Below are 27,174 nucleotides of genomic sequence, written 5' to 3' on the forward strand. Positions count from 1 at the left end.
GTGCGGTAAACGGAGCAGGCTCGGCCCACCCTGAGGCACTTACGTGTTGGCCAGGTGGGTGGTGAAGACATACACGTACTGTGAGGGAGGCTTTCCGGGGACACCCCCGCCCCCACCCCCAGGGGCGTCAGGCCGAAGGCCCGGCGGCGGCCCGTGTGGGGGTCCTGGTGCGCTGCTCTCGCTGAGGGGCAGCTGGGCGGCTTGGCCAGGACCCAGCTGTGGGGCCGCCATGGCGGGGTCTGCTACATTACAGTCTGCACGAGAGAGGAGAGAAACAGGGTAAGTGGCCCAGACTGAGAAAGGAGAGCCAGCTGGCTCTCCCCACCACCCCATCCCTGAGATGCCCGGGGACAGACAGCCTCACTGCTTGACAGCTCATGCCAGCGGGGTCATCGGTTGTCACACTGGTGGCATGTGTCTGGTTTCCACACTTGCTTGCCCTTACAAACAGGCTCCTGTGTGCCTGGCATCCCGAAGGACACTTACAGATGTAATTCCATCTAACCACAACATTCCTGGGAGGAAGGTGTCCTATACTCTACAGAAGAGGAAACAACTTCTCAGGGATGACAATATTCATCCAAGGCGACATAACCCATCAGTGCAGAGCTGGGGTTTGAACGCAGGCAGGGACTACATAGCCCTGTTCTGATCCCACGCACTCCAGGGTGAGCATGTGTGTGTGAGTGTGTGTGTGTACCCACGAACGCTCTGACAAGGCCAGGGGAGGCCAAGAAGCTGCAGAGATTGATGAGTCAAACGATGAATGGTTTTGCATTCTAGCTCACCACTAACGGACTTTGTGACCATATGAACAAGACAGCTCATCCCTTTAAGCCTCCATTACTTCATCTATAAAATGGAAACACTAACTCCTGCTCTGCACAGCGGGGCAGGTCAAAGAAATCTATTTTTGCAGCAACTTCAGAACTGTGTCCCCAGGTGAAAAAATCACTTAGAGAACAGAGTTAGAAAGGGCTGGCATAGTGGGTGCCCCCACCCAGGGCAGATAGACGACCCTGACCACAAAATGAAGTTTGTTACATCGTCACAAATTGGATTCTAAGTCCTAGCCTGAGAAAGACCTACGTGCGGTCATTAATGGGACTACGTGAGTCGACGGACCCATTCCCATGCCAAGATAAACAGAGTTTACACAGAATAGAATAACAGCCAAAAGCATGGGGGCTGAGTGGGCCTGAGAGCTCGCCTCCATGTGTGATGACTGCCCTGGGGAAGAGGAAGATGCATACTCCATCCACAGAGCTAGGACTCCCAAGTACAAGTTAGGGGAGGAAGGCAGGCTTTATTCCAAGAGAGAACTTTCTAGTACAACAATAACAATACTAAAGGCTAACAGTGTTCTCAGTGTTATGTGTATCAATTTGCTTACTCTTCACACCAATCCTGTGAGGTATATGTCTCTATAAATGAGGAAACTGGGACCCTTTTCCAAATTCACACAAATAATAAATGGGAGATCTAGGATATAAACCAAAGTGGTCTGACTGCAGAGACTGTGCTGTGAACCGCTATGTCAGACTTTCCCCAAAGAATTCTTCCAGAATCTAATGGCAATAAATTGAAATAGTAGCAATGGTTGTCTTAGTGCTGGGGATGGTGTTAGTAATTTCTCCTTTGTATTTCTCTGTTTCTTCCAACATTTCTACATCCTGGCAGTCTAATGCTATAAAAGTAACTGGGAGGGAGTGGGGAGCTGTGGGTCCCAGGAGGCAGTGATCACCCCCATCTATCACTGACCAGTTCAGCGGAGGGCTCATGGACAGCCAGACCCCTGGGGGGCACTTGGGACCAGATGACCTTTAAAGTCCCAGCCCGTGGTGCGCTCATTCCACAAACATCTGCTCAGTCTGTTTCCTCCTCTGCAATAGGCATCATAATAACATCTACTTCCTAGGGCTGTTGTAAGGATTAAATAAAACAAAGTAGCAAAGGAGCCAGCACAGTTTTTTCTTTCTTCTTTCTAGGGTCCCAGCCAGCAAGCGGTTCACAATTTGACATTCTCTGGCTAGTTTCATCCACATTAAGTCGTTTCTCCCTTCAAATAGATGGAAGCTTTGAGGAAAATCACCAAATAAATGTGTATGGGCTTCCCAAGGGCAGGAGAGAGTGTCAGGTTCTCGCCACTGGGTGAGCAAGGCCCAGATACACACGGATCCATAAAAGAGTGAGAGGAGTGGGCCATCCACCCACACCCACTTCTCGTCCTGGTGACGTACTCTAGGCACTTGCCAGGAGTCAATTAGAGGTTGGGGGAGGGCGCCAGAGACACAGCCACTGTCAGCTCACACCCAGGCTAAGCCAGACTTCGAGGCAGAGCCAACTGTCTGGCTCCCAGAGATGCAGGACCCTCGCCACCCTCCCTCCACTGACCAGTAGGTGGCAGCAGAGGCCAAGAATTCATGGGAGGAGGTGTAGGTGCTGTGGCCAGGAGGGGCCACCCCACCCTACCTCTGTCCCTGGAAGAGGGGGCCACTGAGCACCTGGAAGGCATGTATGCAGGGTAAGGCTAAGCTGTCACAGAGCAGGGAGGGACAGAGTGACAGGTGAGACAGGTACAAAGGAGCCTGGGCTCCTGACCCCGACTCCTCGCTCAGATTCAGCCCTCTAAAGCCCTGAGGAGAGAAAGGCTCCCTCAGGACTGCCATCCCCCCCACCCCACCCCACCCCCTGGCCAGGGCACAATGGGCCACAAAATCATGGCATCAATGGGCACTCACTGTGGGTGGCCCCAATGGGCTTGTCGTCTTCCTCGCTGTCGGGTCCTGAGCACCATTCGTCCCCACTGTATGGCTGCTTCCGCTCCAGCACACAACGCCGCTTACTCCGGGGTGCCACCTCTGCCCAGGCAGGACAGAGCGGGCAGGGGTCAGTGTGAGTGCCCAGAGGCCCTGTCCTCCCACACCCAGAGTCTCCACGGGCCCATTCTCCCAGATGCCCCACTCCTCAGAGGGCACTGCCCAGGCCATGGTGGGCACCTTGCCAGCCCTTGGTCCCCACCACACCATTTGTTTCTGATTTCTCTCTCCAGCCCCACTGCCTGTCTCCCTTCCCCCACCCACCACCAAGCACAGCATAATCCCCAACCACAACTGGTTCTAATTAGGGCTGGGGTGAGTGAGGGAGGGGGAAGCCTCTGCTACCCTTCCAGGCCCCAGAGCCTACTCAAAGGCTCCCACCAGCTGGGATACCAAGAGGTTCCTAGGAGGTGTGTGGGTCTGCTCCTCACCCCAGAGCACCTCCCTCTCCCCTCTGGAGAGGAAGGAGGCTGACCGGAAGCCCCATCACACTGTGTGGCCCCTCCATGGGTGGCACCTATGGATGAGAAGTCCCTGCCCCAGCCAACCCCACTCCCAAGAGAATGACCCAGTCGGTGTGTAGGATGGGGATAAGAGAAAGGTGACCCCCCATAAATGCTGCAGAAAATCAAGGGACGTGGCTTAGGCACAGGGGATGACAAGCTTGGGCCTTGGTCTGGAACATGCTGGGGATCTTGGGGATGAAGAAGTAGGGTACCTTTGGCCTCTGAATCCAGGGATGGGGTCCCAGCTTCTCGCTGCTCTCCAGAGTCCACAGACACGCTCCGCTCCCTCTTCACTTTGCCCTTGAGCGAGCTGAAAGGGGGCACCCCTCCCTGGGGGTTCTTCAGACTTGAGTTGCTGGGTGAGATCTGGTTGGCCTTGGCCCCATGGCTCCCCGCCCCCACGCCCTTGGGGCCCAGATTGCAGGTGGGTCCTTGGTTCACATTCTGGTGCTGGGACTGGGCCCCGCCATTCCCTGTCTTGCCATGATTGGTCAACTTATTTTCTGGGTGCATTGGCTTGGCTGGGGCTGGGGGGCAGTGGCCGCGCGGGGACAGCGGCGGGCTCCCTGGAGCTTCTCTCCTCCTGGGGTGGGGTAACCTGGGACAAGGTGGGAGAGACATGAAAGGTTAATCTTGCAAGGGCCCTAGCATGCCTTCATTCTAACTGCCCCATCCCACCTCACCTAATAGTAGGGGAGGTGGGGGCTGAGCAGCATCTTAAGACCACCAGCTAGCTATTCCCTATCTGCCTCCATGGCTCCTCAGACAAGGACTGACGCCTTGCTCCACTTTGGGGAGTGAAGAGAGAGGGCAATCCTCTCCACCTCTCAGACCCCACAATTCAAGTGGAAACCAGGGCCTCGGGTAGCAGAAGCCATCCCCACCCCGGACATCCATCAGACTGCCAGCCTCCATGGCAAATCCCCTCCACTAGCACCTGACGGACACTCGAACAACCTCTCTTTAAGGGTTTGCTGTCTTCAGACTCCTTCCAAGGTCCTCACCCTCAACTTTCACACGCCCCAACACCAGCAGGTAAGGGGCACAGGACCAGAGGGTCACTGCTCATGCCCCAGCCCCATTCCCCTGGGGACACCGGGAGGGGGGGGGGGAGCACACTGGAGAGGGGTACCCACTGGTCCAGACAGCTCCCCAGAGCAGGAGGGGTAAGCCTAAAGGGGGTCCACCGGCAGGCCTGGCAGCCAGGCAGGCAGGAGCAGGAGGAAAGGGGGAGGGGAGTGGTGTGCCGAGCAGACAGGAGTGAAGCTGGAAGCCAAGGATTCCTGCAGCCTAGGCTGCGGGCCCTTTAAGCTCCAGCCCGCTCCCCCCACCGCCTCCCCCTCCCCGGAGACCTATTAATAGCCGCTGGAAAGATCACATCACGGGAGAGGATATTTATCCCCCCTCATTCCACACCAGCTCAGATTTATTTCAGCTCTGCTGTCCTGCTGCTGCCGCCTGGCCCTGTCTGCCGGCTTCTCCTGGGGAAGGGGAGGGAGGCAGGCACCGCCCCTCCCTCCAGCTCCCACCCGCAGCTAGACTGAGGCCAGAGGGCGCCATTGGACCCGACAGTGGGGTGGGCGGGGGGCTGCTCAAACCGTTTTTAGGAGGCCAGGGCTGGAAGGGACTAGAAAGGCAGGCATAGCTGATTGCCATTGCCCTCTGTCCCCTGGGCCCAGGCTGTAAGGCTGTGGGCTCCTGCCTCGGGGCAGGCCTTCCCTTTCTGACCCCCCTTGAGCCCACGGTGGCCCTGGGGGCCAAGTGCCCAAAGGGTGCACTCTCCAAGCCAGCACAGCCCGGCCCCACGATCACTGGGCCCTTCCCTTCCCCGCACTCCACACACACACTTCCCACCCTCCACGACACCCACACACCTTGTCTTGTTAGCCAGGATCCTCATGGCTCCCACACACAGTGGGGCTACGGCCCCTGTGCGTGCCCAGGGCCCAGCCAGGTACTCGGTACTGGAGCACGGACTGCAGCAACAAGCCCCAAAGAGAAAACTTGTGACTTGGGGAGGGGGTGTAAGAAGGGGAGGGGAGGAGGGAGGACCCAACAGCCCTGGGACTAGGGAACTAGACAGGGTCAGGTGGGAACGGAAAGGGAGGACTACTGGGTGGGATCTCTAACCTAGAGGCCGACTGTATCCCCATCCCTCCCGCACCTTACCCTCAGGGGGCTTGCAGTCTCTAGCAAGCCCCTCCCCCCGCACCGGGCCGCAGAGGCAGAAATCACTAAGAGGATAGGTTGCAAAGGTGCCCGCGTGGGGCGGCCGTGAGGTCTGCTCTGGCCCCCTGGGGGACTCCCGTGCCCAGGCACGCCCCTCACCCCGGGTGGGGAACTCCTCACGCCCCGCCCCCAGGGCGCCCCCCGGCGGAGGAGGGGGCCGGGGTAGGGGCCAGGCCCCGCCCCGCCCCCCAGCTCGAGGCCTAGCCCGTGCCCATTCCAGCAGGCCCGGGCGGGCAGCGAGAGGCCTGGCGGGGCCCCGGGGCTGCAGCTGGGCTCTTCTGGAGACCAGTAACGCTGGCTCAGATTCCTCCCCGACCGCAAGAATGCAGGAGCCTCCCCTCCCCCCGCCCCTGCACCCCACCCCGCCCCCTTCGGCAGAGCCCGAGCGGAGAGGCAGAGCGAGCGAGGGAGCCAGCGAGCGAGCGAGGGAGCGGGAGGCGGACAGGGCTGCAGCGCGCCTCGCCGGCCCCGCACGCGCCGCACGGACAGACACCGGCCAAGTGCGGCGAAGGGCGGGGCGCGGGCGGCGGCGGCGGCGGCGGCGGCGGCGGCGGGCTGGGGCTCGGCCTGGCGCTGGGCGCCGCCTGCCAGGGGCTCCGAGACCCACAAGCACCCGAACTCTGACTCACACACACTCACAGCTCACACGTGGACGGGGAGACAAAGACACGCACGGAGCCCAGGAAACTAGAGGCGCGCCCACGCCGACCCGCGGAGGGGTGCTGGGGGGGCGCGGGCCCCAGGAGGAGCACCCGACCAGCCCGGGGCACCCGCACGCGCCCTGGCTGCCGGCCGGCGCAGAGGGAGCGCGCCGACTCATTGAACGGATGAAAAGACTGAGGCCCGGCCCCAAGGGGGCCGCAGAAAGTTGAGCCTGGTAGTGACAAAAGAAACACACGCACGCACACACACGCGCACACACACGCGGGGCCGTAGATACACCAACAAACAGACTCGCACACACAAGCCTCACCCAACCGCCCCCTGCCCTGCCCTCCCCCGCCCAACCGATCCGGGTGGGGGAGGGGAGGAATCTTGGGCCCAGCTTGGCCCTCGTGATCCGTCGGGCCAGACGCCGGTGCGCGCTCTGCCTGCAGGGCTGCTGGAAGCTGGGCTGGACCTGGAAGCGGGCCCCCCCCCCCCACCCGTGACCCTGTGGGAGCCTAACTCTAAATTGACCCTAGGGATACTGGCATTGCCTGCCCCAGCTCGGCCTCTGGGAAGAGAGGCTCCTCAGGGGAAGGTTCCAAAGTCCAGGGCCTGGCTGGGAAGCCTCCCTCCGCCAGCCACCCCCTCCTGCAACAGGTTAGAGCAGAAGCAGTTAAGCGCGGGTCTGGAGAGGGACCTGGGCTGACGTGTCTCCAGCTCTCACCTTCACTGCCGCGCGCATCCACGAAATCACCTACCACCTAAAGGGACAGTATTATGATCCCCATTTCTCCATGAAGAAACTGAGGCGTGGGAAAAGGAAGGGGCGTGCGCCTGGGTCATCACGTGACCAGTACGCGGCAGAGCCCGGACCCCATTCCTGGGATGTGTTCCCCCCCGCCCCCCCCCGCCCGCACTGCAGTGTCCGGTCCCCCCACCCCGTGGAGTCAGGACTCCTCCTCTGAGCCTGCAGATAGGTGGGCTTCCAGCCACTGGGCCCGCCCCCTGTGGGGCAGACGGGCAGGGCAAGGGCCACCCACCACCTCCTGTGTTTACAGCTTCAAATGTTGGGACCTGTAATAATTGGGGAAGGGGCTGTTAGAAAATTAGTCCTCTCCGGTGTCCTCAGTCTGACCAAGGCTCCTCCCCAGAACAATCTTGGAGTGGCTCTCCCCTCTCGGACTCCACCCCCTGGCTCCCACCAGGCCACAGGGCGAGCTGAGTCAAGCACAGATGAGTCAGGACTTTCCCATCTCACACCTCCCCCTACCCCTCAGGAGTCTGCCCCAGCTCCCAAAGACCCCTCCTCCTCAGCACCCTCAGGGCCCAAAAAGACCTGGAGGACCTGGGGATTGAGGGTGGGGGGTGCTAATTCCCGGTGGGTGCAGTTTTTCACCAGTGAGTGAAGAGGGCTTCCCCCAGCTCGGCAGCAGGAGCCCCTGGGATGAGCGAAAGAAAAGGCTTGGGATTCTGGGAACAGTGCTGTGGCTCTCTCTTAGAGACTAAGGTGGGAAGTGGTGACATGTGCTCACAAACAGGCCAGAGAGTCACCTGAGCAAATGGCCAGGAGCACACCCTGAGAACAGAGCCCAGGAGGCTGTTGTGACAAAGAGCCTGAGATCAGCTGCTTCCCTGGGGGGTTGGGGGGAGCCCATGAACCTGACCTGGGCTGGGGGAGGGAGATCAGGAAGGCTTCCATGGAAGCCTTCAACGGATGCTAAACACAGAACTGCCACAGGTGTAACGGGTATTCACACACCAGCCGCCCCCACCCTGGGAGCCCCTGCTTGGTTCGCCAGCCAGCCCACCAGTCTCATTGCCCAGCTCAAAACCACCCAAGAGAAGCAATGAGAAAATGGTTTGGAGGTTCCATGCTCCCCCATAGGGTGGGCAGACACCTCTGGAGAGGAAATGGGTTACTTGGGCCCTCTTGGAGCCATGGGGCTTGGATTATGGTCCCCTGGCTCAGGGACATGCAGCTCCTAAGACAAGGCCCAGGTCCCTTTTCTCCTGGGTGTCAGGACTGCTTGGTCCCTAGAAGCTCCCCTCTACCACCCGGGTCACTTCCTCTTCCTGAGGTGGTGACTCAGCCCAGCGGGGAGGTCAAGGATTCATAGCACAGCAGGAAATTTGCTCAAGGACCAAGGTATTGCTCTGGGACCCTTTATGTGGGGACTTGCTGGCTCAGAGGCCTCCCCCTCCCCCTGGTTCCTAGCAGCTATCCCCACCCCCATCCCCCACCTCTTGCCAAAGGAGACCACGCAAATCAACAACTTTTGTCTGGTTGACAAACCACCTCACCCCACCTGCAGCCCCAGGGTAGCCAGGCAACCCAGTCCTGTAGGGATGTGGGAACTCCTAGTCCCAGACTACTCTAGTCTGGGGTCTCTGAACAGGGTGCTCAGGGGGAGGGGCATTCTGCCCACTATGGTGCCCACTGTCCCTCCTGGAGGCTGCAGGACAAGTGCCATTGCCTAGACAAGCTTGAAGTCACCTCACTTGGCTCCTTCAGCCAGTGCCAATGTGGCCAGGCCTTGGGACGCAGTCATGCCTTGGCAGTGGGGTGCCCCCCAAAGGCTGCTGCCCAATCCCTGGCTGCTCCCTCCCTCAGGGGGGAGGGGAAGGGAGGGTGGGGGGCACAAGGAAACAAGACAGGGCAGGAAGCCCAGGCAGGCGGCGGGCACTCTGGGCCAGGCACAAACAGCCAACACAGGAAACCACAGCCCACCCCCGCCCACCCCACCCGCCCAAAGCTCTGGGAGAGAGGAGCTGCCAAGAGCCTGGTACCCCCAACTGGGGCAAGGGCCCAGGGTTAGCCCAGGGCAAGGCAAGAGCCAGGAGTTCTTCAGTCCTCTCTCTGCCCCGACCCTACCTGGGGAGGGGGAGAGGAAGCCAGGCTGGCAGGGATGGTGCTGCCTCTTTAAATCCACCGAAATCCTGAGCTAGGCCCAACCCAGCTCTGGTTTCACAGGAAGGAAAGGAGCTCAGGAGCCAGTAGGGCAGGCGGTGGTGGCTGGAATTAGCCCCACCGGCCCAAATATATCTGGTCTCCGCCTGCCACCCCACTGGCACTTCCTGCCCCCTGGCACCTGCACCCCGGTGGGGGTGGGAGAGGGTCTAGGTGCTACACCCTACCCAGTGGGAGACCCCAACTTCTGGAGTTGCCTTGTCCCTGAGTTCACGTGGGTGGAAGGTGACTTCCCAAAGCCTGGGCTTCCCAAAGAGAGGAATGGACAGGGTAGCTCCCCATGGGCCCTCACCTGGCCTGTCCTCCAAGGGGTTAATCTGGCCCCTGTTTGGGGGGGTGGGTAGGGGTGGCCTAGGAACCTCCTCCAAACTGCCTGGCGGCTGGGAACAATGGGGCCATTGTGGGAGGACTGGAGTGCGGGCAGACCGCTGGCACAGCCAGCCAGCGCACCACCGCGGGGCGGGACCTCACCCAACGCCTGCCGCTCTGCTCTCTCCCCCAGGTACTGCCAGCGGCAGAGACATCGCCCCTGGCCCCCTCCTCTCGCCTGCCCAGCCCAACCCTGGCACCAGAGGCACCTGGAGGGCCCTCAAGCTCTGCCCACGTTGACATCCAGACTGCCATGACCCTACAGGAAGCAGGAGCATGTGGGCCAGGACGGGGTGGGGGTGGGGGTGGGGACTGCCGAGACAGGATGTATGCCTGTGATCCTCCTGCAGGGAAGACAGGAAGGCCAAACGGGGTTTCTGGTGTCAGTCCTGGCACCCTCCAGCAAGAAGGGCTTAGGGGATTGTGAGACCAGTGACATGCAGGGTCCCCTGCCCCCAGGCCTCCTTTCCCACGCTCATTCCATAAACCTGCTCCCTGAGGAGCTCCTGCCCCAGCAACCTCGCCTTCTGGGGGTGGGACACCAGGGCGGGCGGTGTGAGTGATGCAGTGCAGGAGGGTTGGGTTTGCAGTCAGGCAGACAAGGTGCCAATCACATCCCTCCCTGTCTGAGCTATGGGACTTGTTCCTCTGAGCCAGTCTCCTCATCTTCAAAGTGAGGATAAACGTACAGGGTACAGGGCGAGATACTACTAGTGAAACTATCTAAAACAGAATGCCTATGACATAATCAGCCCTCAAGAAACTGCTTCTGGGGATGCCTGGGTGGCTCAGTCGGTGAAGTGGCCGACTCTTGATTTCAACTCAGGTCATGATCTCAGGGTCCTGGCATTGAGCCCTACCCCCGTGGGGCTCTGCACTCAGCAGGGAGTCTGCTTGAGGATTCTCTCTCTCTCTCCCTCTGCCCCTCCCTGCTGCTCACATTCTGTCTGTCACATAAATAAATCTTTTAAAAATTTATTAAAAAAAAAAAAAAAAAAGAGGGCAGCCCTGGTGGCGCAGCAGTTTGGCGCCGCCTGCAGCCTGGGGTGTGATCCTGGAGACCCGGGATCCAGTCCCACATCGGATTCCCTGCATGGAGCCTACTTCTCCCTCTGCCTGTGTCTCTGCCTCTCTCTCTCTCTCTCTCTCTCTCTCTCTCTCTCTCTGTGTCTATGAATAAATAAATAAAATCTTTAAAAAAAATAAAATAAAATAAAAATAGGATGAAACCACCTCTGGCCATGATGTCCCCTTCTTCACCCCCTGCAAGGCACCCAGATATGTGGGCATTTGCCCTTGGAATATCCAAGGGAATGGGGCCCACAGATGTCATGTAAGTGGTACCAAGTACAAAGGCTTGGCTCTTCCTCTGCGCTCCTGGAAGAGGTCAGCTCCCTCAGCTAGCACTCTCCTGGGCAACACTAGGTTTACTGACATACACTGGAACCCAGAGTGTGAACCCAGAAAGTGGTTATCCCCTCTCTTAGCCTCAGGTGTGTGTCTCAGAACCTCAGGAGGCAAGGAAAAGAAGGTTCCCCCCAGCCAGGCCGCCCTCTCCCTGTCTGACCCCTGGGCTAGAAGAAGCTGGAGTCTACTTTCTTGCCATGCACGTCCTTCCAGAGTGAAGGGTCTGAGAGGTCAAGAGGAGCAACTGGCACAGGAAGTTCTAGAAAGCAGGGGTCCGGGGAGAAGACCTGACCTCTTCTCGACTGCAGAGGGCTATCCCTCTTGGGGTGGCTCTGCAAGCCCCAAAAGGGTTAACAAGGCCCTAAAAATAACCTGCTCCCAGCAGGACCCTCCAGCCATCTGTTCCCATTTTCTCCTGTTCACATTGGAACATCTGAAACCAGCCCCAGAGCCCCAGCCCGATCCCAAAAATAGCCCCAGCCTGCCCAAGGAACAGGCCCCAGAGGCCGGGCATAGGCAGCATGGCCAGCCCAGCAGTGAGGCATGGCCCAGGCCAACTCCGAGCCCTCACTTTCAGGCCCATGGAAGGGGAGTGTCTTCTCTGTTCCAGAAGGAGGGGATAGAGCCAGGGGCTCTAGCCCACCCCTCTGGGTAGCAGGCCAGAGAAAGTACCTGCTGGCCAAGCCCAGGTCTCGGACCCAGGAGCCCTGAGATCCCAGGCACCTCTGCCATATTGTATAATCCACTTTCTCCTGAGATTTTGATACTCACTCCCCAGAAGATCCAAACCACCTGTCTGCAGAGCTCCCCCAGTTGTGGGCACCCCACCCCTGCTGTCCACTCCTGGGTGCCTCATTCAAAAGTTCCCAACCCTCAGCCCATCCACTATCCCCCACCCCCACCCCAGGCCCTTCAGGAGCCCTGCTCACCCGGTGTCACTCCGCATTCACTCTGCCCCAGGGCACACAGGGCACGCAGAACTCTCCCAGCGCTGCCCACACTTACCATGCAGCCCACAAAAAGAGTCTTCTGGCCACTGTGGATGCTGATCTGACCCCACCCCTCCTCTGGGCCTCAGGATGCCTCCTCCCTGCCCGTTTGTGTGTGGCAGGTGCCAGGCATGCCCATCTGGGCTTCTATACATATCACAGGCCTGGGCCCTGCTCTGCCACACTCAGGAAAAATGTCCAGGCAGGGCATACAGGGAATCCAGGGGACCCTGAACCCTGGGGCAGGCCTAACAGCTGCCATCCATGTCACAGCTCCACACTGCCACTGTTCTCCCCAAGGAAGGTCCCTGACCCCTGAGGCCAGGAAGGAGAGGAGGCAGCCAGTTAAGCCATTTAAGGACAGAATGTTGCGTTCAGCCTGGTGAAAGAACAGAGCAGCAGGGATGGAATGGTGGGAGGGGTGCTAAAGTTGAACTGAGCCAGCAGCCCGGGGGAGGGAGAGCTGAGCCTAAGAAGCGCTAGCAAACTGGGAGGGACATGTCCTAAGGCCCCCAGGCCCCTCTGTGGGCCTGTGGTTATTTGGTGACCTTGCAACTGTGAGGTTGGCCAGCTCCAACAGTGGGGAGACTGAGGCAGTAAGAAAGGGAGTCTGGAAGGGTCTTAGAATCTAATTTAGAGGACTGGGAAGGTTATCCCCCCACCATACAGTCCTCCCCCCACCATCAGTTCTTCCCTGCCAAAGGGGGGGCGGAGAAGCAGGGGAGGGCGGAGGGGTGGCCAGGAGTTCCTGCAGAAAGCAATGACCAGGAACAAGAGGAGGATCTCTAACGCATACTGAGCATTTACTCCAGAACCCCAGGCTGTCCTGAATGCTACACATGCACGATCTAATTTAATCCTCAAATGGCTCTACCCAGAAGTACTTTTATGATCCCCACTTTAAGGCACAGGGAGTTAAGGAACTTGCCTAAGGTACACAGTCCAGAATTAGAAGAATTGGGATTTGAACCCAGACATGCCAGCAATCGGGTTCTTAACCATTTTTGCAAGACCAGTTCACCCTGTATCAGCCCTCTGTGCTCTGACGAGAGGATGGGCGCCCCTCATTCATTCTACACACGCTCCCTCCAGGCCCCACATGCCCCAGGTCCTGGCCAGGCGGAGGCCGGGCCGTAGTTACTGCCCGGGGATGAGATCAAAGAGAGGGCACCATTCCCCACCCCTTCAGCACAGGTGCCCAGAGAGCAAAGTTCTCCAGGGCCCCCAGTCCTACCCACCCCTAATCCGCTACGTCCTCGCCCATCCTGGTCCCTAATAGTCGGAAGGGAGCCAAGCAAGTTACCATGACAACAACACAGGGCCCCTGCTGAGAGAGGCCGGTAGGCTGGAGAGGAGTCGCTGCTCGCTCTCCAGGTGGGGGTCAAAGGTCAAGTGGGACTCAATCGCCAAGGGTGGAGTCCAAGCCTTGTCCCCACACCTGTGTGGCCACACCTGTCACTGCTCCCCACTTTTTTCATTGCCTGTGCTGGAAGCAGGACCACTTCCTCCCAGTCCCGGAGGGGTGGTGGCCTCCAGCCAGGGAAGGAGTTGGGGGGGAGGGGATTAGAAGCCCCTCCCTCCTGAGGACCCTGTAAGAGACGTGCCTCCTCCCTGTCCCCAGCTTTCTGCAGCCTTTCTAGTCAGCCCAGGAGCCTACAGGCGTGTTTGTTGTGAATTCAGGGAGTTGTTGCTAAGTAAGGAAGGAGGGGAGGGAGGGAAAGAGGGGGGTGGCAGGAGGGAGAGAGCCTCCGTGTGTGTGTGTGTGTGTGTGTGTGTGTGTGTGTGTGTGTGTGTGTGTGTGTGTGTCTAGAGGCCAGGGCCGAAACCACATCACCGTGGCTGGTAGCCACCCTGGCTTTGACTCAGCCAGGCTGAGGCCAAAGCCAGGACAGAGCGGGGCAAGTACTTGGGATGACCAGGAAACCGTACCTTGCCCTCCAGGGGTGATTGGGCAGGAACTCCCCACCTCCCCGCCAGGAAAGGATCCAGCTAAGAGAAGGCCTGGGGCTTTCACTGGGGTGGCACTTTAACCCTTCCTGCCCACCCCCACCTCCCAGGCCTCAGGTTGTGAGGCTGTGTTCGGTCCTCTGGGGGGTGGGGGGGGGAGGCAGGAGGATGAAAGGAGAAGTGGGGGCACAAAGCCAGGAGGAGGGTGCCCCGGACAAAAAGCCAAGCAGGACACTGGCAGACAAGAAAGCAGCGAGGAGGCTGGGGGGGCACACGCAAGCACACGGAGCTCTCACCTCAGGAGGAACGTGTGCCGGGCTCAGGCTCAAGGGTGTGGTCTGGGAAGGGGGCTCCCTGTGGAGAGAGGGTCACAGCTGGAAGCCCCAAGCCAGCAATCTAGGCCCCTGCTCCTCCCAGAACCCCAGCCCCTCCCCCAACATGTATACCACATACACGTGTACACACACACACACACACACACACACACACACACACAGCCTGCAGCTCCAGGAAGTCTCTGAGCTACTCGGACACCACCGCCCCACCACCACCACCACTCCAGGACTTCTGTGGATTGGCTGGGAGCCAGGCCTGACCCAGCTGCTGCACCACACCGCTCCCCCTCCCTCTCCTGGAAGCAGGAAAGGAGAAGGCACTGGAAGATGCCTTTGAAAGAGGCGGGGCCGATGACTCCCATGACCTGGCCTGAGGTCCTGGGGGAAGGGTTGGATGGGGAGACCTGAGGACCCTGGTTTTCAGGGCCAGCCAACCCCAGGCTTATCCTACGTCAGGGAAAAGAATGGTGCCTGTGTGGTCCCTTTGGGTACACCCCTTGTCCCCTGAAGACACAAGGTCCCCACCGGCCTGGTTGGGAGGGCCAGGGGCAAGAGAGTCTGGCTAAGCAGTTCAGTAGGAGGGGGGCTGGGTGAAGCTCCCACAAGCAGGCGGGAGGGAGTCTGGTGGCTGGGCTCAGTTTGTACTGGGGGTCAAAGGGGAGTTCTTTTCCGAAGAATTCTGGGAGAGACGCCAACTAGAGCAAGCTGCTAACCACCCCTCCCTCTCTCTCTCACTGCACTGGGGGCAGGGGGGGGCTGTCCCTGCCAACCAGACTTAACCCTGTCCAGCCTGTGTTGCTCCCTGGCCCAGGATGGGGGGAGTTGGGTAGGAGACCTTCAGCTGGGCTTAACTTCCAGTTCAAGGGGGCAAGTACAGGGCGTCTGCCAGAATGAAGCTGGTCCCCAGAGCCCCCTCTGGTAGCGCCCTGCCCTGCCACCACCTAGGTGACTTCTGGGCTCATCTCCTGAAGGTGTCTGCAGTGACGTGTGTGTGCGTGTCTCAGAGGCAGAGATTGAGAAACAAACTGAAAATTCCTTGCCAAAGCCCTCCCCTTGCTGGGTCACTGAGCACTGTACCAACCTGTGCCTCTACCCCTCCCCTCCTCCCACTGTGTCCTGGGACCAGAGGCTATGACTGGGGATGGGGGGAAGGGACAGCTTATCCTCTGCCTACCTCCTGCTGCTGTCTGCATAGGCCCCCAACTCCTACAAACAGCCCCTGCTCTGGCCCTCTTCCTCCTCACTGATCTGACATAAGGGCTTCTAGAGGAAAGCATTCAACTATAGCCTGAGATCCTAGGATGGGAAACTGAGTCATAGTGAGATTATCAGGGGTTCCAGTGCCAGAGTCCCGTGCTAATGTTAACTCTATCACCACCCTTACTCTGACAAAAAAAAAAAAAAGCCCCCACCCTTGACATTGTCCCCCACTGTAGAACACTAACTGCAGAGTGAAATTAAACATGAAGGACTTCCCAGGATCCAGGCTACAACAGCAGCTGGCCCCACCCCAAATGCCCATATTTCTGGGGTAGGACATCACCCCCTTAGGATACTGGCCCCCTCTGTCTTCTGTGAAGGTTGGAAATGAATGTTTTGCCTTCTTTCGCTGTCTGCCCCCAACTAGAAAAGTCAACTTTCCTGAATCTTCAATTAGCCACCAAGCTCCCTGGTCTGATGTGGCTAGCTGTTCCTCATCCCCAGTGAGGCGAGTGACTGGGGGAAGGGTGAACTCCCTCTCCTAGCCCTTTCCCTTAGGGCACTAGGCCTCCCAGTGGTTGGCCACCACAGTATCATGAGGTCAAGAAGAGGGTATTAGGACCCCTCAAAGGTGCTGGGTGTCCATGAGGGGCAGAGGAAGAGAGCCCAGCCCCAGGGACAGTTTATCCCAAAGTCTTTCCACTCCACTGCTTTCTCTCCAAGGACCATGGAACTGCCAGAAGCCTTGGCCCCACTCCAGGAAACCTCCCTATCAAGGGACAGAGGATTCCATGTCCTAGGTTGCTGTGGGGAGACCTGTGACTACACACCCCAGACATGTTCAAGGGGAGGAAGAGAGAAGTAGGAACAGAAGTAGAGCACACACATGTACACATACACATACACACACACGCACACACGCACATAAACTCATCCAAGAGACATGATCCTAGGCATACACACTCCTCAGAGACACTCCCTGGGCCGTGCACCTGAGACACGGACACGATTCCCAAAGATACACATCCAAGATATCTATCTCCCCCAAATAACCCCAAACTCCCTGAAAATGGTTCAAGACACACAGAGGCTGTCATAGTCCTAGAGAAGGAGGAGAGCTCAAGATCCACAAAAGACATCGGCCAGTCACACAGAACTGCTGACAGACAGATCCACCCACACTGGGATACGCACACACACTGGCTCTCGCGCGCACACACACAGACACACATATACACAGAGTAGTATGCACGTGGCTAAGCGCTAGCACTCAAACTCACACACGGACCCTGGCAAGGCACAGCGTGAGGTCAGATTAGAGGACTAAGTTCTGGGCTGGTGGGGAGGAGGGGAGGCTGAGTGGGGTGGAGAAGAACTCAGGGATTTCAAAACCATCTTGGTTTCGAAATGCTGGAAATGCTGGATTCAGGGCCATTCCCAGTTGAGGCTGGGGGTGGAGAGGAAGGGGGAGGGGAAGACGGGCCAGCAGCCCTTTGGAGGAGGAGCTGGCCAGTGGCAATCCCAGCCCCCCAGAGAGGGGAGCCTAGAAGGGACACCAAGGTTAGGAGGGGGCAGGTAGTCTGGGGCCAAGCAGGAAGGGCCCCGGGTGGAAAGGAGGCAAAGAAGGAGAAGACTCAGCTTTGGCCACAGACTTCTGAAAAAGTGACAAGGGAGGGGAGGCCGCCCTTCCCCGCAGGAGTGAGAGGAAGAAGGAAGCAGCCTGCGCCCGCTTCCCCCATTAGTGGGCGGTGGTCAACACCTTCTCTACAGAGCAGCACCCCGGCTAGCAGAGCCCCAGGGGCCCAGAGCTAAGAGACTAGGGTCTGCAGGGCTCAGAGATCCTCCATAGGACTCAAGACTCGCCAAACTCAGAGCAGGGTGGGAGACAGCACCCCGGGAACCAGGAGCTTCCCTCTTCTTCATGGGGAGGGGGGGCCTTTGGGGAGACTGAGGCAGGGCAGCATGCCCCAACACCCAGGAAGTCGCCCCCTCCCCCCCAGGGCTCCCAGGGCAGCAGAACGCCCTTACTGCCCCTCCCCCGACCTCCAGGGAAAGTCGGCGGTTCTCTCCCAGGGAGGGGAGGTCAGGCCAGGCTGGGGGTGGGGCTCTGGAGGCCAGGCCCTGGCACCCAGCAGAGGAAATTCCAGGCTGTAACTCCAGGCTGCCTTTAGGGCCGCCCATCTGAGCACCTCAGGAGCCCTAGTACGGGGCCTCCTCACCATGCCCCTCAGCTCCTAGCCACTGGCTACCCAGCCCTCCAGCTGGCCCCAGCCCAGCTCTGGGAGTCAGGGGACAGGACCTGGGGAAACTTAGCACTCTCTGGATGCGCCTCTACCAGACCCATCCTGGCCGCTCGGCCATGGCCACGGGGAGCCGCCTTCTCCCAGATCCCTGGGGGCAGCCCCAACAGGGTGGCTATGGTGGGCAGCTGCCAGGGCTGGCAGGCAGGGGCACAGATGCCAAGCTCCAGCAGCCAGGCGCTCAACAGGTTGAGCCAGTCCCTGGAACAGCCGGCCCCACCCCAGGGAGAGCGGGCCTGGCAGAGGCTCCCTGCCCGCGGCACCCAGCCTGTACCCGCTTGGCTCCCACGGCTGCCCACTTTCCCACGGTGCCATCCCCCCCTGCCCCCTCCCCCCGGGTCAGCACCCGGGCAGTGCCCAAGGCTTCTGGCACAGGGAAGGGATGTCATTTCCCTATCACCCCTGGGTCCCCAGGCTCTTGGGGTGCTTCACTACCAGCAACCAAAGAACCCCAGGAAGAATAAATATGGCATCAGGACAATAACCCCAAAGTGCTCCCCATGTCCTTGCAGGCTTTTCCAGGTCCTGGGAAGACTGGACACTCAGACACCCTGGCTCCCCGCAGCTGCCCTGTCCCCTGGGTACTGGGGCGGACGTTCAGCCTGTGGCACCAGAGGCAGTGTGGGGGTGCCCCCAGCTCTGGTTCTTAGACTCCCCGGAGGAGGGGCTATAGAGCTGGGGGAGGGCTGGCTCCTTCCACTCTTGCCAGAGCTGCTGCTACCTGCAGCCCTGGCCCTTTCCTGTCACCTCACTCCCGGGCTACTCAGAGCTCCATCCAGCTGCTCCCCCACAGGCAGGCAGGCAGGCATCCCCCCTTTGCAGGCATCTCCTTTCATCTAAAGCAGGTGCCAGGCATTCCAGCCCTTGCTGAGTTGACACTGCCACCCACTAGGCCTCTGCCCAGAAGGCTACTGCCCTGCTTGTTCAGGGAAGTTGAGTCCCCAGCCCATGGCTCCTGTTTAACCCGGGTATCTAGAAGCTGGGGGCAGGAACTACCCAGACAGAGGCATGGGGTGCCCAGCACAGGTTCAATAAGCAAGTTCACGAGGCCCCTCATTACCACTGCTGTGCTAGTCCCAGATTTCTGTGGACCACCTTCTCCAGGACTCTGTAATCTCTTCCCGCCTTGACCCTCAACCCTGGTAATTAGAGACTCATTTTGAACCTCCACATTGACCTCCAGAACCCATCTCCAGCCACGGGGGCCCTGCTATCCCAAGCACAAGAGTTGCCCTGGATGGATGATTATAGGCATTCTACCCCTAACCAGCACCCTTTCAAACATTAAACCTCGCCCCCCCCACCCCGATCCACCCCTAATCAGGAGCAACACAGGTAAGCAGAGAACCTCTAGAAGGAGGTGGCTAGAACCTGGCCTTCCATGCCTGGTTCTCCAAGGCCAAGGAGCCTGATCACCTAGGGGAAACAGCACCTTCCCTCCCTACCAGACTTTCCTTACCCCTCACCTTCCTGGCCCATTCTCACTGCTTCCTGAGTCCTGAGGCTTCTATCTGCAGGCGCCTCACAGATGACACCAGAAAAACAGGGCCTGATCATGCTCTTCCCCTGGGGCCATGAAGTTGTGGCCCTGACCAGAGAGAGCAAGACCTTGCTGGGGAGCAGCAGAAAAGCCAGGCCCCCCCAGAAGTGGCTGCTCTCTGGAGAGACTGAGGAGTGGAAGCCCAACCACCCTGGAGCTTGTACTCAGAGAGCTGCCTAGAGGCATCAGTAGGATTCCAGCAGACACAGTGTGAAGACAGCTTTCCTAGGTAAAACAGGAAACCAAGGCCAAAGATCAAGCTGGCCTCAAGCCCCTATCCCAAGGCTCAGCCACAAGCCCAGCTCACCTCTCCCAGAGCGACACTTGCCCTCCCTGCTGCAGAGCACGCACCCCCACCCCAGACACAGACACACACCCCATGCAGCAGACAGACTCAAGGAGGAGGGAGGAGGGGGGTGTCAGAAAAACCCGGAAGGAAGGAGGCTGGACAGACAGACAGAAGCAGATCCTGGCTTCACTGCTCCAGAGAGACACCCTCCAGACTCCCAGACTGCGAGGGACACACTCCTTCTCAGCAACCCAGAGGGAGAAGGGGAGAGTAGACTTCAGTGTCTCCTGAAACCAAATTCCAGCAGCCCAGGGACAGGACATTCCCCAGGCAAGCAAGAAGCCTGAAGCCTCACTTCTCTTCCCCATATTCCTCCCCCAAGGGCTCCCCCAAACCGAGGCAGGGGGAGCCTCCCCTTAGCAGTGCAGGGACACCTCCGAGATACTGTGTGACTGCCCCACCCCCCAGCCAAGCCCACACCACTGAGAATCCTTGGCCGGGGAGACTCCTCCAGTCGCAGCCCCTGCTGCTCCCAGGCACTGCCTGGGGCCAGAGGGTAACCCCAGCAAGCCCCCCTCCTCATGCACCTCCTTCTGGAGGCTCCCAGTAGCCAGGGGAGGAGTGCCGGGGTGCTGAGACCCAAGGGGCTGGTGAGCCTGGGAGGGGGACTACATCTCCCAGAAGCCCCCAGGGCAAGGTTGCTGCTCCAGCTGGCCCAAGGCCGGCCTTGTTCTCTGCGCTAGGGTGGCAGGGTCCCCCGGCTGCCCCTAAGCCCTCCCCCCTGAGCCCTGGGGCTGCCAACCTGATCGCGGCCCCGAGAGCAGCCACCACTCACCCTGGGGGCGTCCCCCACCCCTCAAACAGCCTGGGGGCGCGTGCCAGAGGGCAACAGACAATTAGACTGGGTTCCCCCCTCCCCAGTTCAAGCTGGATCTCCCTCCTCGCGCCGCTGCCTGCCTGGCATGACTTTCGCCCTCGGCCCCAGCCCACCCCTCACCTCGCGCGGGTCGGGGGTCCTCACGCCAGGCCGGAGCTGGACGCCATGACCCGGTCAGGGTCGGTGACTGGATGGGGGTCCTCCGGCTTGCCAGTTGGAGGTGCGGAGGGGGGCGGGCAGGCGGTGACCTTTTGATCCTGGACGCCTCGATCTCAACACCAGCCCGGCCCGGGAGAGGGTATCCGGGGGTCGCTGGGCGCCGGGGTTCCTGCCTCCCAACCGCCGAGCATGGTCGTGGGCGCCGGACAGCGGCGGGAGAGCGTGCACGCCGCCCGGCCCGGGGCTCGGGGCTCGGGCTCGGGGCTGGGGGCTGGGGGCTCGGCCCCGAACCTCACGGCTCCGGCTCCTGCTCCTCCTCCCTTCCTTCCTTCCTTCCTTCCTCGCTTCCTTCCTTCCTTCCTCCCTTCCTTCGCCTCCTCCTTTCACTTTCCCCGAGGCCCGCGGGGACGGCGGGCGCGGGGCGGGGAGGGGGCTGTCTGGGCGCTTATTGTTGGTCGGACGCCGAGGGTCCGGGTCGCAGCCCCCGCGCGGCGCGGCGCCGGGGGACCCAGGCGTGCGGGCGTCCGGCCGGCTGGCTCCGGGCGGCGGCGGTGGTGCAGCGGCCCCGGCTCCGGGGCATGTCCGGCCACTGGCTCTGCCGCGCGCCGCCGCCTCCCCGGGCTCCCCTGCGCTGCCGGAGCCTCGCTCGCCCCTCCGCTCGGCTCCGCTCCCCAGCCTGAATAAGCATCGGGGCTCTCTGGCTGCCTCCTTCTGCCTTCATACCAGAGCCCGGAGAGGCCCCTGTCAAAATAAGAGCTCCCCCATCTCGCTCGCCTCCTCGCCCAACCCGGCTCCCCCAGCCTCCCAGTGGTCTGACTCGGTAAGGCGCCGGCCGGCTAGCGGGAGGCAGGTTGGCCCGCGGGCGGGGAGGGGGCTTCTGTCTCTCTCCTCCCCGCTCCGGAGGGCCGGGCGAGAGGCGAGCCGGCGGCATCCAGGCTACAGAGAGGTTTCTCAAACTACCCTCCGGTCTACACCGATTGGAAGGGGTGGGGGTTGCCCGGACTCCCCTCCACCCCCAACACACACACACACACACACACACACACACTACTGGGTCCCCTTTTCACTGTGCCCACCCACATTCATGATGCACTGAGCATCTCTTTATCCATCTCTCTTTCCTAGTGGACCAGGAGGCCCTTGAGGGCATAGACTGAATTTTTTCACCTCAATCCTTAGCACAAACTGGATGCTAAGAAAATGTAGAAGTAAAACCTTTGTCTTCTCAAAAGAACTCCTAACCTCAAAGTGCTGCACGTGCACACGTGCACACATACACACACACAGCCAAGACCTATAGGGGGATAGATGCCACGAAAAAGATATTGTAAAGCGCTTTCAAAAATCGTGTCACAAATGTTATCTCAGTGTTTACCACAAACCTGTGAGAAAAATGATATGGCCCCATTACACTGGTGGGAAACTGAGCCTTACAGTAGTGAAGGACCTCCTCAGGATTACATGGCTAGAAAGTGGTAAGCCCAGGAGAATTTGGAACTCCTTATGCCAGGACACTTTCCCTATAATCCACTGTTCCCACCCCAAATTAATGCTGACAAGTATCAAGACTGCTTCAGGAAAGAAGAGGACTAACAAGCCTGTTTGCTCCTGATATTTGGTTCCACGGCCCTCTTCCCTGCCCCTCCTGGGTCCCCGGATAGTCCTCACCCTCTCTTCTGACTACCTATTATGCCTCTGCCAACCAACAGAGGACCTACTTGTATGTTTTGTTTCATATATATATACATTCTCATATATATATATATATATATATATATATATATATATGTTTGGTTGTCCCAAACGGTTCCTGAGGGCCCAGCCCAGCCCATGCTTCCTATGTCTCTCTATTCTCCACAGTATTCAAGTGCTGGGTTCATAGTAGGGCTTCTGTAAATACTCACTTGCTGGGGGAAAACAACAACGGCAACAAAAAAACACAAAAACAAAGCAAATCCTCACTTGATAGGTTGATAATGCCAGCAGCAGCTGGACACTGGACAAGGTCTGAGCAGGTACAGGGGGAGATGCAGGACAAACCCTGAAAAAAAGATCACATGATAACCCTTGTGTGTGTGTCTAGTATCAGTTCACAAAGCATCTTCATATATATTGTATCTAGATCATGTTTTGATCCAGTCAGCAAAACTTCCCCCCAATGCCTACTAATTGTGGTGCCAAACACCAAGCCCCAGTTAGGGGTTGAACCATCACAACCTCATGAAGTAGGGATTCTCACTTAAAGGAAAACTGAAGCCCAGAGAAGCTGAGTGCTAGTGTGAAAGATCCTAGAGCCTAGTAGCTGACCCATGGCAAGTAGGGTTTAATTTTCTCTTTCTCTCAAGGGTCCAGCGGCTATAATACAACCAGCCAGAAGGCAGGAAGGGCCATTTCTCAAACAGGATGCTAGTTAGGAGAAGGGTCCACCCCATATATGTGGATCAGTCTCCCGCTACATACATGACAAATCACATGGGCATGTTATGATCCTTTGGCACAACCCCCGGTTCACAGGAGATCCAGAAAACAACGTTTGCAGGAGATGAGTGATGGCTGTGTTGCAAAAGGTCTGTTAAATGTGGAATGCAGTAAGTTCAAGCGTACTTGGCATGTCCCGTGGAGCAGCCATGTAGAGCGCTCCCCTGGGTGGGGCTGTGACTCATTCCCCCAGCGTAGGTTCCAGGTTGGGATGCGGAGCTGGGCTCCGGGCAGCCACGAGTTCTGGGTGGAACCCTGGAGCGAGCGAGGAGAGCCGGAGAGGGGCTGGCGGCCCAGTGCTGGAATCGAGCGGCTCCCTCTACTGGCGAACTCGAGGAATCGCCGGGTGTTCCCGTGTATCTGTGTGTCACTGTGTCACGAGGAGTGTCACAGGTGTGTCAGCGAGTGTCAGTGGAAGTACCGGCGTGGGTATGGGTGTGTGAGGGTGCCGGCGCCACGCGGGCCTGTCTCTGGAGCCACAGAGTGTGCACACACAACCACATCATGTAATACAATTTACTTTGGGGCTGGAGGCGGGGGGGGGGGGGGTGCGGGGTGGAGGGGCGCGGCGCTAGGGCCGCTGATTATCTGAGATTACTTCGCGAGGTGATCGGGACAAAAGGATCCTCCAGCTGGGACTCCTCACTAACCTCCCGCAGGTGGGAGGGGTTCAGGAAGGGACTCTAATCCCCTAAAGCAACGAAGGACCCAAGAAAGGGTTAACTTCGAGCCCTACAGTGACTTCAATCATTGGCTCAGAGCACCGTCAGTCACCGTCCTGGGGGCGGGGTTTTCGGGGCCGCCTTCGGACAGCCCAGGGCCCCTCACTTGCCCCTCGCCCCCCACGTCATTTCACTCCTGGGCTGCGCCCACACCCCCATCTTGGTGGAGACCTCTTCCTGGGCCTGGAGGAGGAGCGGATGCGGGCATCCTGGCTTCTGCACTCACTCCAGCTGCCTGGCTTCCTGATAGATGGTGATTATTATATAATAGACCTGCTGGACAGAACCGTGCCAGCGCTCGGAACACTTTGCCCCCTCCTCGAAGCGTGCCCCGAGGCCTGGCACCGGCCGCCCAGAGTCGGCTGCCCGGCTCCGCCGGCGCCCCCGGCACCAGCTCCCTCCCGGGGCGGGAGAGCGCCCTGAGCCACCTTCCCGGGTGGACCTGGGGCCACGTCTTGCGATGGGGCGGGCGCCAGGCTGGGAGTCGGGCGGGCGCCCAGCAGGTCTCAGTGTCGGCCTGCGGAGTTTGCCTTTCCCAGCGCCTCGCCGGGAATCGGGGACCCACCTGGCCCCTCCAACCTGAACTTGGAACTTGGGAGCCAATAGAGGTGGGGCTAGGGGGCGCAGGGGCCAGGATCGGAAAGGGAAAGAAGTTTGGGAGAGGTGCGGGGGGTGGGGGGGCAGGAAAAAGGAGGCTGTGAGAGGGGGCCGGCGGGGGCAGTGGGGGAGGGACTCTTATCCTGACAGGGCTCCCGCCTTCCCCGACTGGAGGGTTTGGAAAAACTGAGCAGGCAGCCAAGGCTTGGCTGGAAATCCTGCAGCCCACCCTCCTGGGGACACAAAGCTGGAGGGCGGAGGCTGGGCGGGGGAAGGGAGCACGACCCCGGGGAGGGCAGGGCCTCTTTTGGGGCTGGGGGCCCAGGGGCCAGGTCCCTGGGGAGGGGGTTCCTGGCGCTGTCTCCCTGCAGTCTGCTTCCCCCTTCTTCTCTCCCCCCTCCCCCCTCCTCCCCCTCCCCTGCTCCAGTCTTGCAGATTGCGGGCAGACTTAACTCCTTGCGCGCCAGCCGGGTAGACTCCGAGCTGGGGACGCCGGGAGGGAGGGAAGGAGGGAGGGACTCCGGACCCCACTCCCACCACGGTTTAACACCTTGTGGCCCGGAACGCAGTCTCGGGATCGGGGCTGCTCGGAGCCCCGGGAGGCTGCCGGGTGCTGGAGGACAGACGCCACAAAACCTGGCACCTGAGAGCTGCGTGATCCGGTCCATCCTGCTGCCAGATCTTAATTGTCTCCCCTCCCGCCACCGCAGTCCCCCGCGTCCCTCCCTCCACTCTTTGATCCCCGTGCCCCCGCCGCCCGGCCCCACTGGTCGCTACACGGTCTCTGCCGGAGACCGAAGGCTGCGGAGAACCCGGAAGTCTGGCTTCCGCGGCTGCCCCACCTTCTCCGTACCGCCCGCGAGGCCCAGCGCAGGTGACCGCAGCCCCGGTGCCCCTCGCCTCCGGGGGGCTCCTTCACCTTCCGCGGAGACCGCTCCCCCACGGAGGAGGGAGTGCCAGCCTCCAACAGCTCCGGCCGGGACGAGGGCCCGAGGATCTGGAAACCCTGACGTCGCCTCCACCCTGGCGCCCCTTGCTTGGGCACCACCCCCTCCGCCATCAGATCGGCCTTCCGATTCTATGAATGACTCTGCCTGAGGGAAGCCGCCCAGGCTGGGCAGGAAGGGGTTAACGGGGCTCCCCGGCTCCGTGTGGGAGCCAGGTGAGGCACCGCCCCTCTTGGCCTCCAGGTGTGTGTGGGTGGGGAGGGGCAGGGACCCTGACCTAAGGGCTGCTTTTTGTGTGCCCCCTGGTGGCTAGATGTGGTCTAGCAGGTGCTGCCTCGGGCTGTGCTCAGGTGCGGTTGGGTGGAAGGAGGGCTTCGGAGACAGCTGGAGTGCTCCTCCCGGAGGAATAGCACTTCCGGAGGTAAGGAAGCCTCTGAGAAGGCTCCTGGCGGGAGTCAGACATGGGGAGCGGGGGGGGGGGGGGGGGGGGAGGGAGAAAGGGAAGTGCTTGTGAGCGCCTAGAATCCCTCGAGAGGAGTTCTTGTAGGGGGAGAAACCCAGGGGGCGCTTGGCTGGAGGGGAAGGAAGCTTTGTCCTGCTCAGGGCTGAGACCCTTCATCCCCTGAGAAGCCCTCCCAGGTTATTGGAGGTCATGCTCTTGCAAGCTTCCTTCCTCCTTCTTTTTTTTTTTTTTTTCCTTCCTCCTTCTTAAGTTTTCCTTTCAGTTGCCTTATTTCCCTCCCTCTCCCCATTTCCCATTACCGTCTAAGACTTCCTTCTTCTAGGGGCGGTTCACCCAAACAGGGAAAAGATTCTGTCCTCCTTCCTTTCGGGCTGTGATACCAGACTCAACATTTGCCTTTTCCTCCCAGAATCCTTCTCTGACCAACCCCCTCTACTTATTCATTCACAAAGTACTTTTGAGGGGACTCCTTAGGTAACTCAGTGATTGAGCATCTGCCTTCGATTCAGGTCATGATCCCAGGGTCCTGGGATCAAGTCTCGCATCGGGCTCCCCACAGGGAACCTGCTTCTCCCTCTGCCTATGTCTCTGCCTCTCTCTCTCTCTCTCTCTGTGACTATCATAAATAAATAAAAAAATTTTTTTTCTTGATTTTATTTATTCAGGAGAGCCAAACCACTGCGCCACCCAGGGATCCCAGAAAAAAAAATTTTTTGAGGACCTACGAAGAGCAGAGCCCTGGGGGAATCCCTGGGTGGTGTGGCGGTTTGGCGCCTGCCTTTGGCCCAGGGCGCGATCCTGGAGACCCGGGATCGAATCCCACGTCGGGCTCCTGGTGTATGGAGCCTGCTTCTCCCTCTGCCTGTGTCTCTGCCTCTCTCTCTCTCTCTCTCTCTCTGTGTGACTATCATAAATAAATTTTAAAAAATTAAAAAAAAAAGAGCAGAGCGCTGGACCAGACAATAGGTATGTGTTGGTGAACAAGACCGATGTCTTGCCCTCAGAGCCTGCAGTCTGGGTGGGGACAAACAAGTGAACAAATGATCTCAATGCAGTGTCTCGAAGCCTTGGGGAGCACTTAAGAGAGACCCTTATCCTGGACTTGGGAGTCTGGAAAGTTGACTGCAAACTCAGGGCAGCATCTGAGCTGAGACTTACTATTCCCACCTAAGGTGTGGTTCTGGCCAGGCAGGCAGGAGGTCTCACCGGAGGCCTAAAGATAAACCAGGAACCCAGCAAGGGATCTCACCAGATGTTATGAGGGAGGAGGGGAGGATCTGTAAGGCTACATTCCCAAGCAACCCATTTCTTTTCTTTCTTTCTTTTTAAGATTCTAATTTTTTAAGTCTCTCTACACCACCATGAGGCTCAAACCCACAACCCCA

General features: G+C 59.4%; 2 protein-coding genes across 5 annotated transcripts in view; one reads left to right on the forward strand and one right to left on the reverse strand.

The window, feature by feature from the left end:
• Positions 1 to 21,241, reverse strand: part of BCL9L (BCL9 like) — a 28,398-nt gene extending 7,157 nt beyond the window's left edge. Inside the window, exons 1-6 of one of the 4 annotated variants that reach the window (XM_055305090.1) lie at positions 20,544 to 21,241; positions 14,179 to 14,236; positions 5,200 to 5,301; positions 3,538 to 3,923; positions 2,742 to 2,861; positions 44 to 254 (exon numbers count right to left, since the gene is read on the reverse strand). In XM_055305090.1, the coding sequence (XP_055161065.1) occupies positions 44 to 254; positions 2,742 to 2,861; positions 3,538 to 3,923; positions 5,200 to 5,225 (743 nt within the window). In that variant the 5' untranslated portion in view covers positions 5,226 to 5,301; positions 14,179 to 14,236; positions 20,544 to 21,241. The remainder of the gene's footprint in view (positions 1 to 43; positions 255 to 2,741; positions 2,862 to 3,537; positions 3,924 to 5,199; positions 5,302 to 14,178; positions 14,237 to 20,543) is intronic. The other 3 variants (XM_055305091.1, XM_055305092.1, XM_055305093.1) reach the window with 3 other exon arrangements.
• Positions 21,242 to 23,271: 2,030 nt separating this feature from the next.
• Positions 23,272 to 25,764, forward strand: LOC129496933 (basic proline-rich protein-like). The gene is made up of 4 exons (XM_055305280.1): positions 23,272 to 23,489; positions 24,108 to 24,285; positions 24,530 to 25,541; positions 25,654 to 25,764. Exons 1-3 carry the CDS (start codon positions 23,272 to 23,274, stop codon positions 25,475 to 25,477), a joined length of 1,344 nt encoding a protein of 447 aa, XP_055161255.1. The 3' UTR covers positions 25,478 to 25,541; positions 25,654 to 25,764.
• The last annotated feature ends 1,410 nt before the right edge of the window (positions 25,765 to 27,174 follow it).

The sequence above is a fragment of the Nyctereutes procyonoides genome, unplaced genomic scaffold (genome assembly GCF_905146905.1).
Source record: "Nyctereutes procyonoides isolate TBG_1078 unplaced genomic scaffold, NYPRO_anot_genome, whole genome shotgun sequence".
Taxonomy (NCBI): domain Eukaryota; kingdom Metazoa; phylum Chordata; class Mammalia; order Carnivora; family Canidae; genus Nyctereutes; species Nyctereutes procyonoides.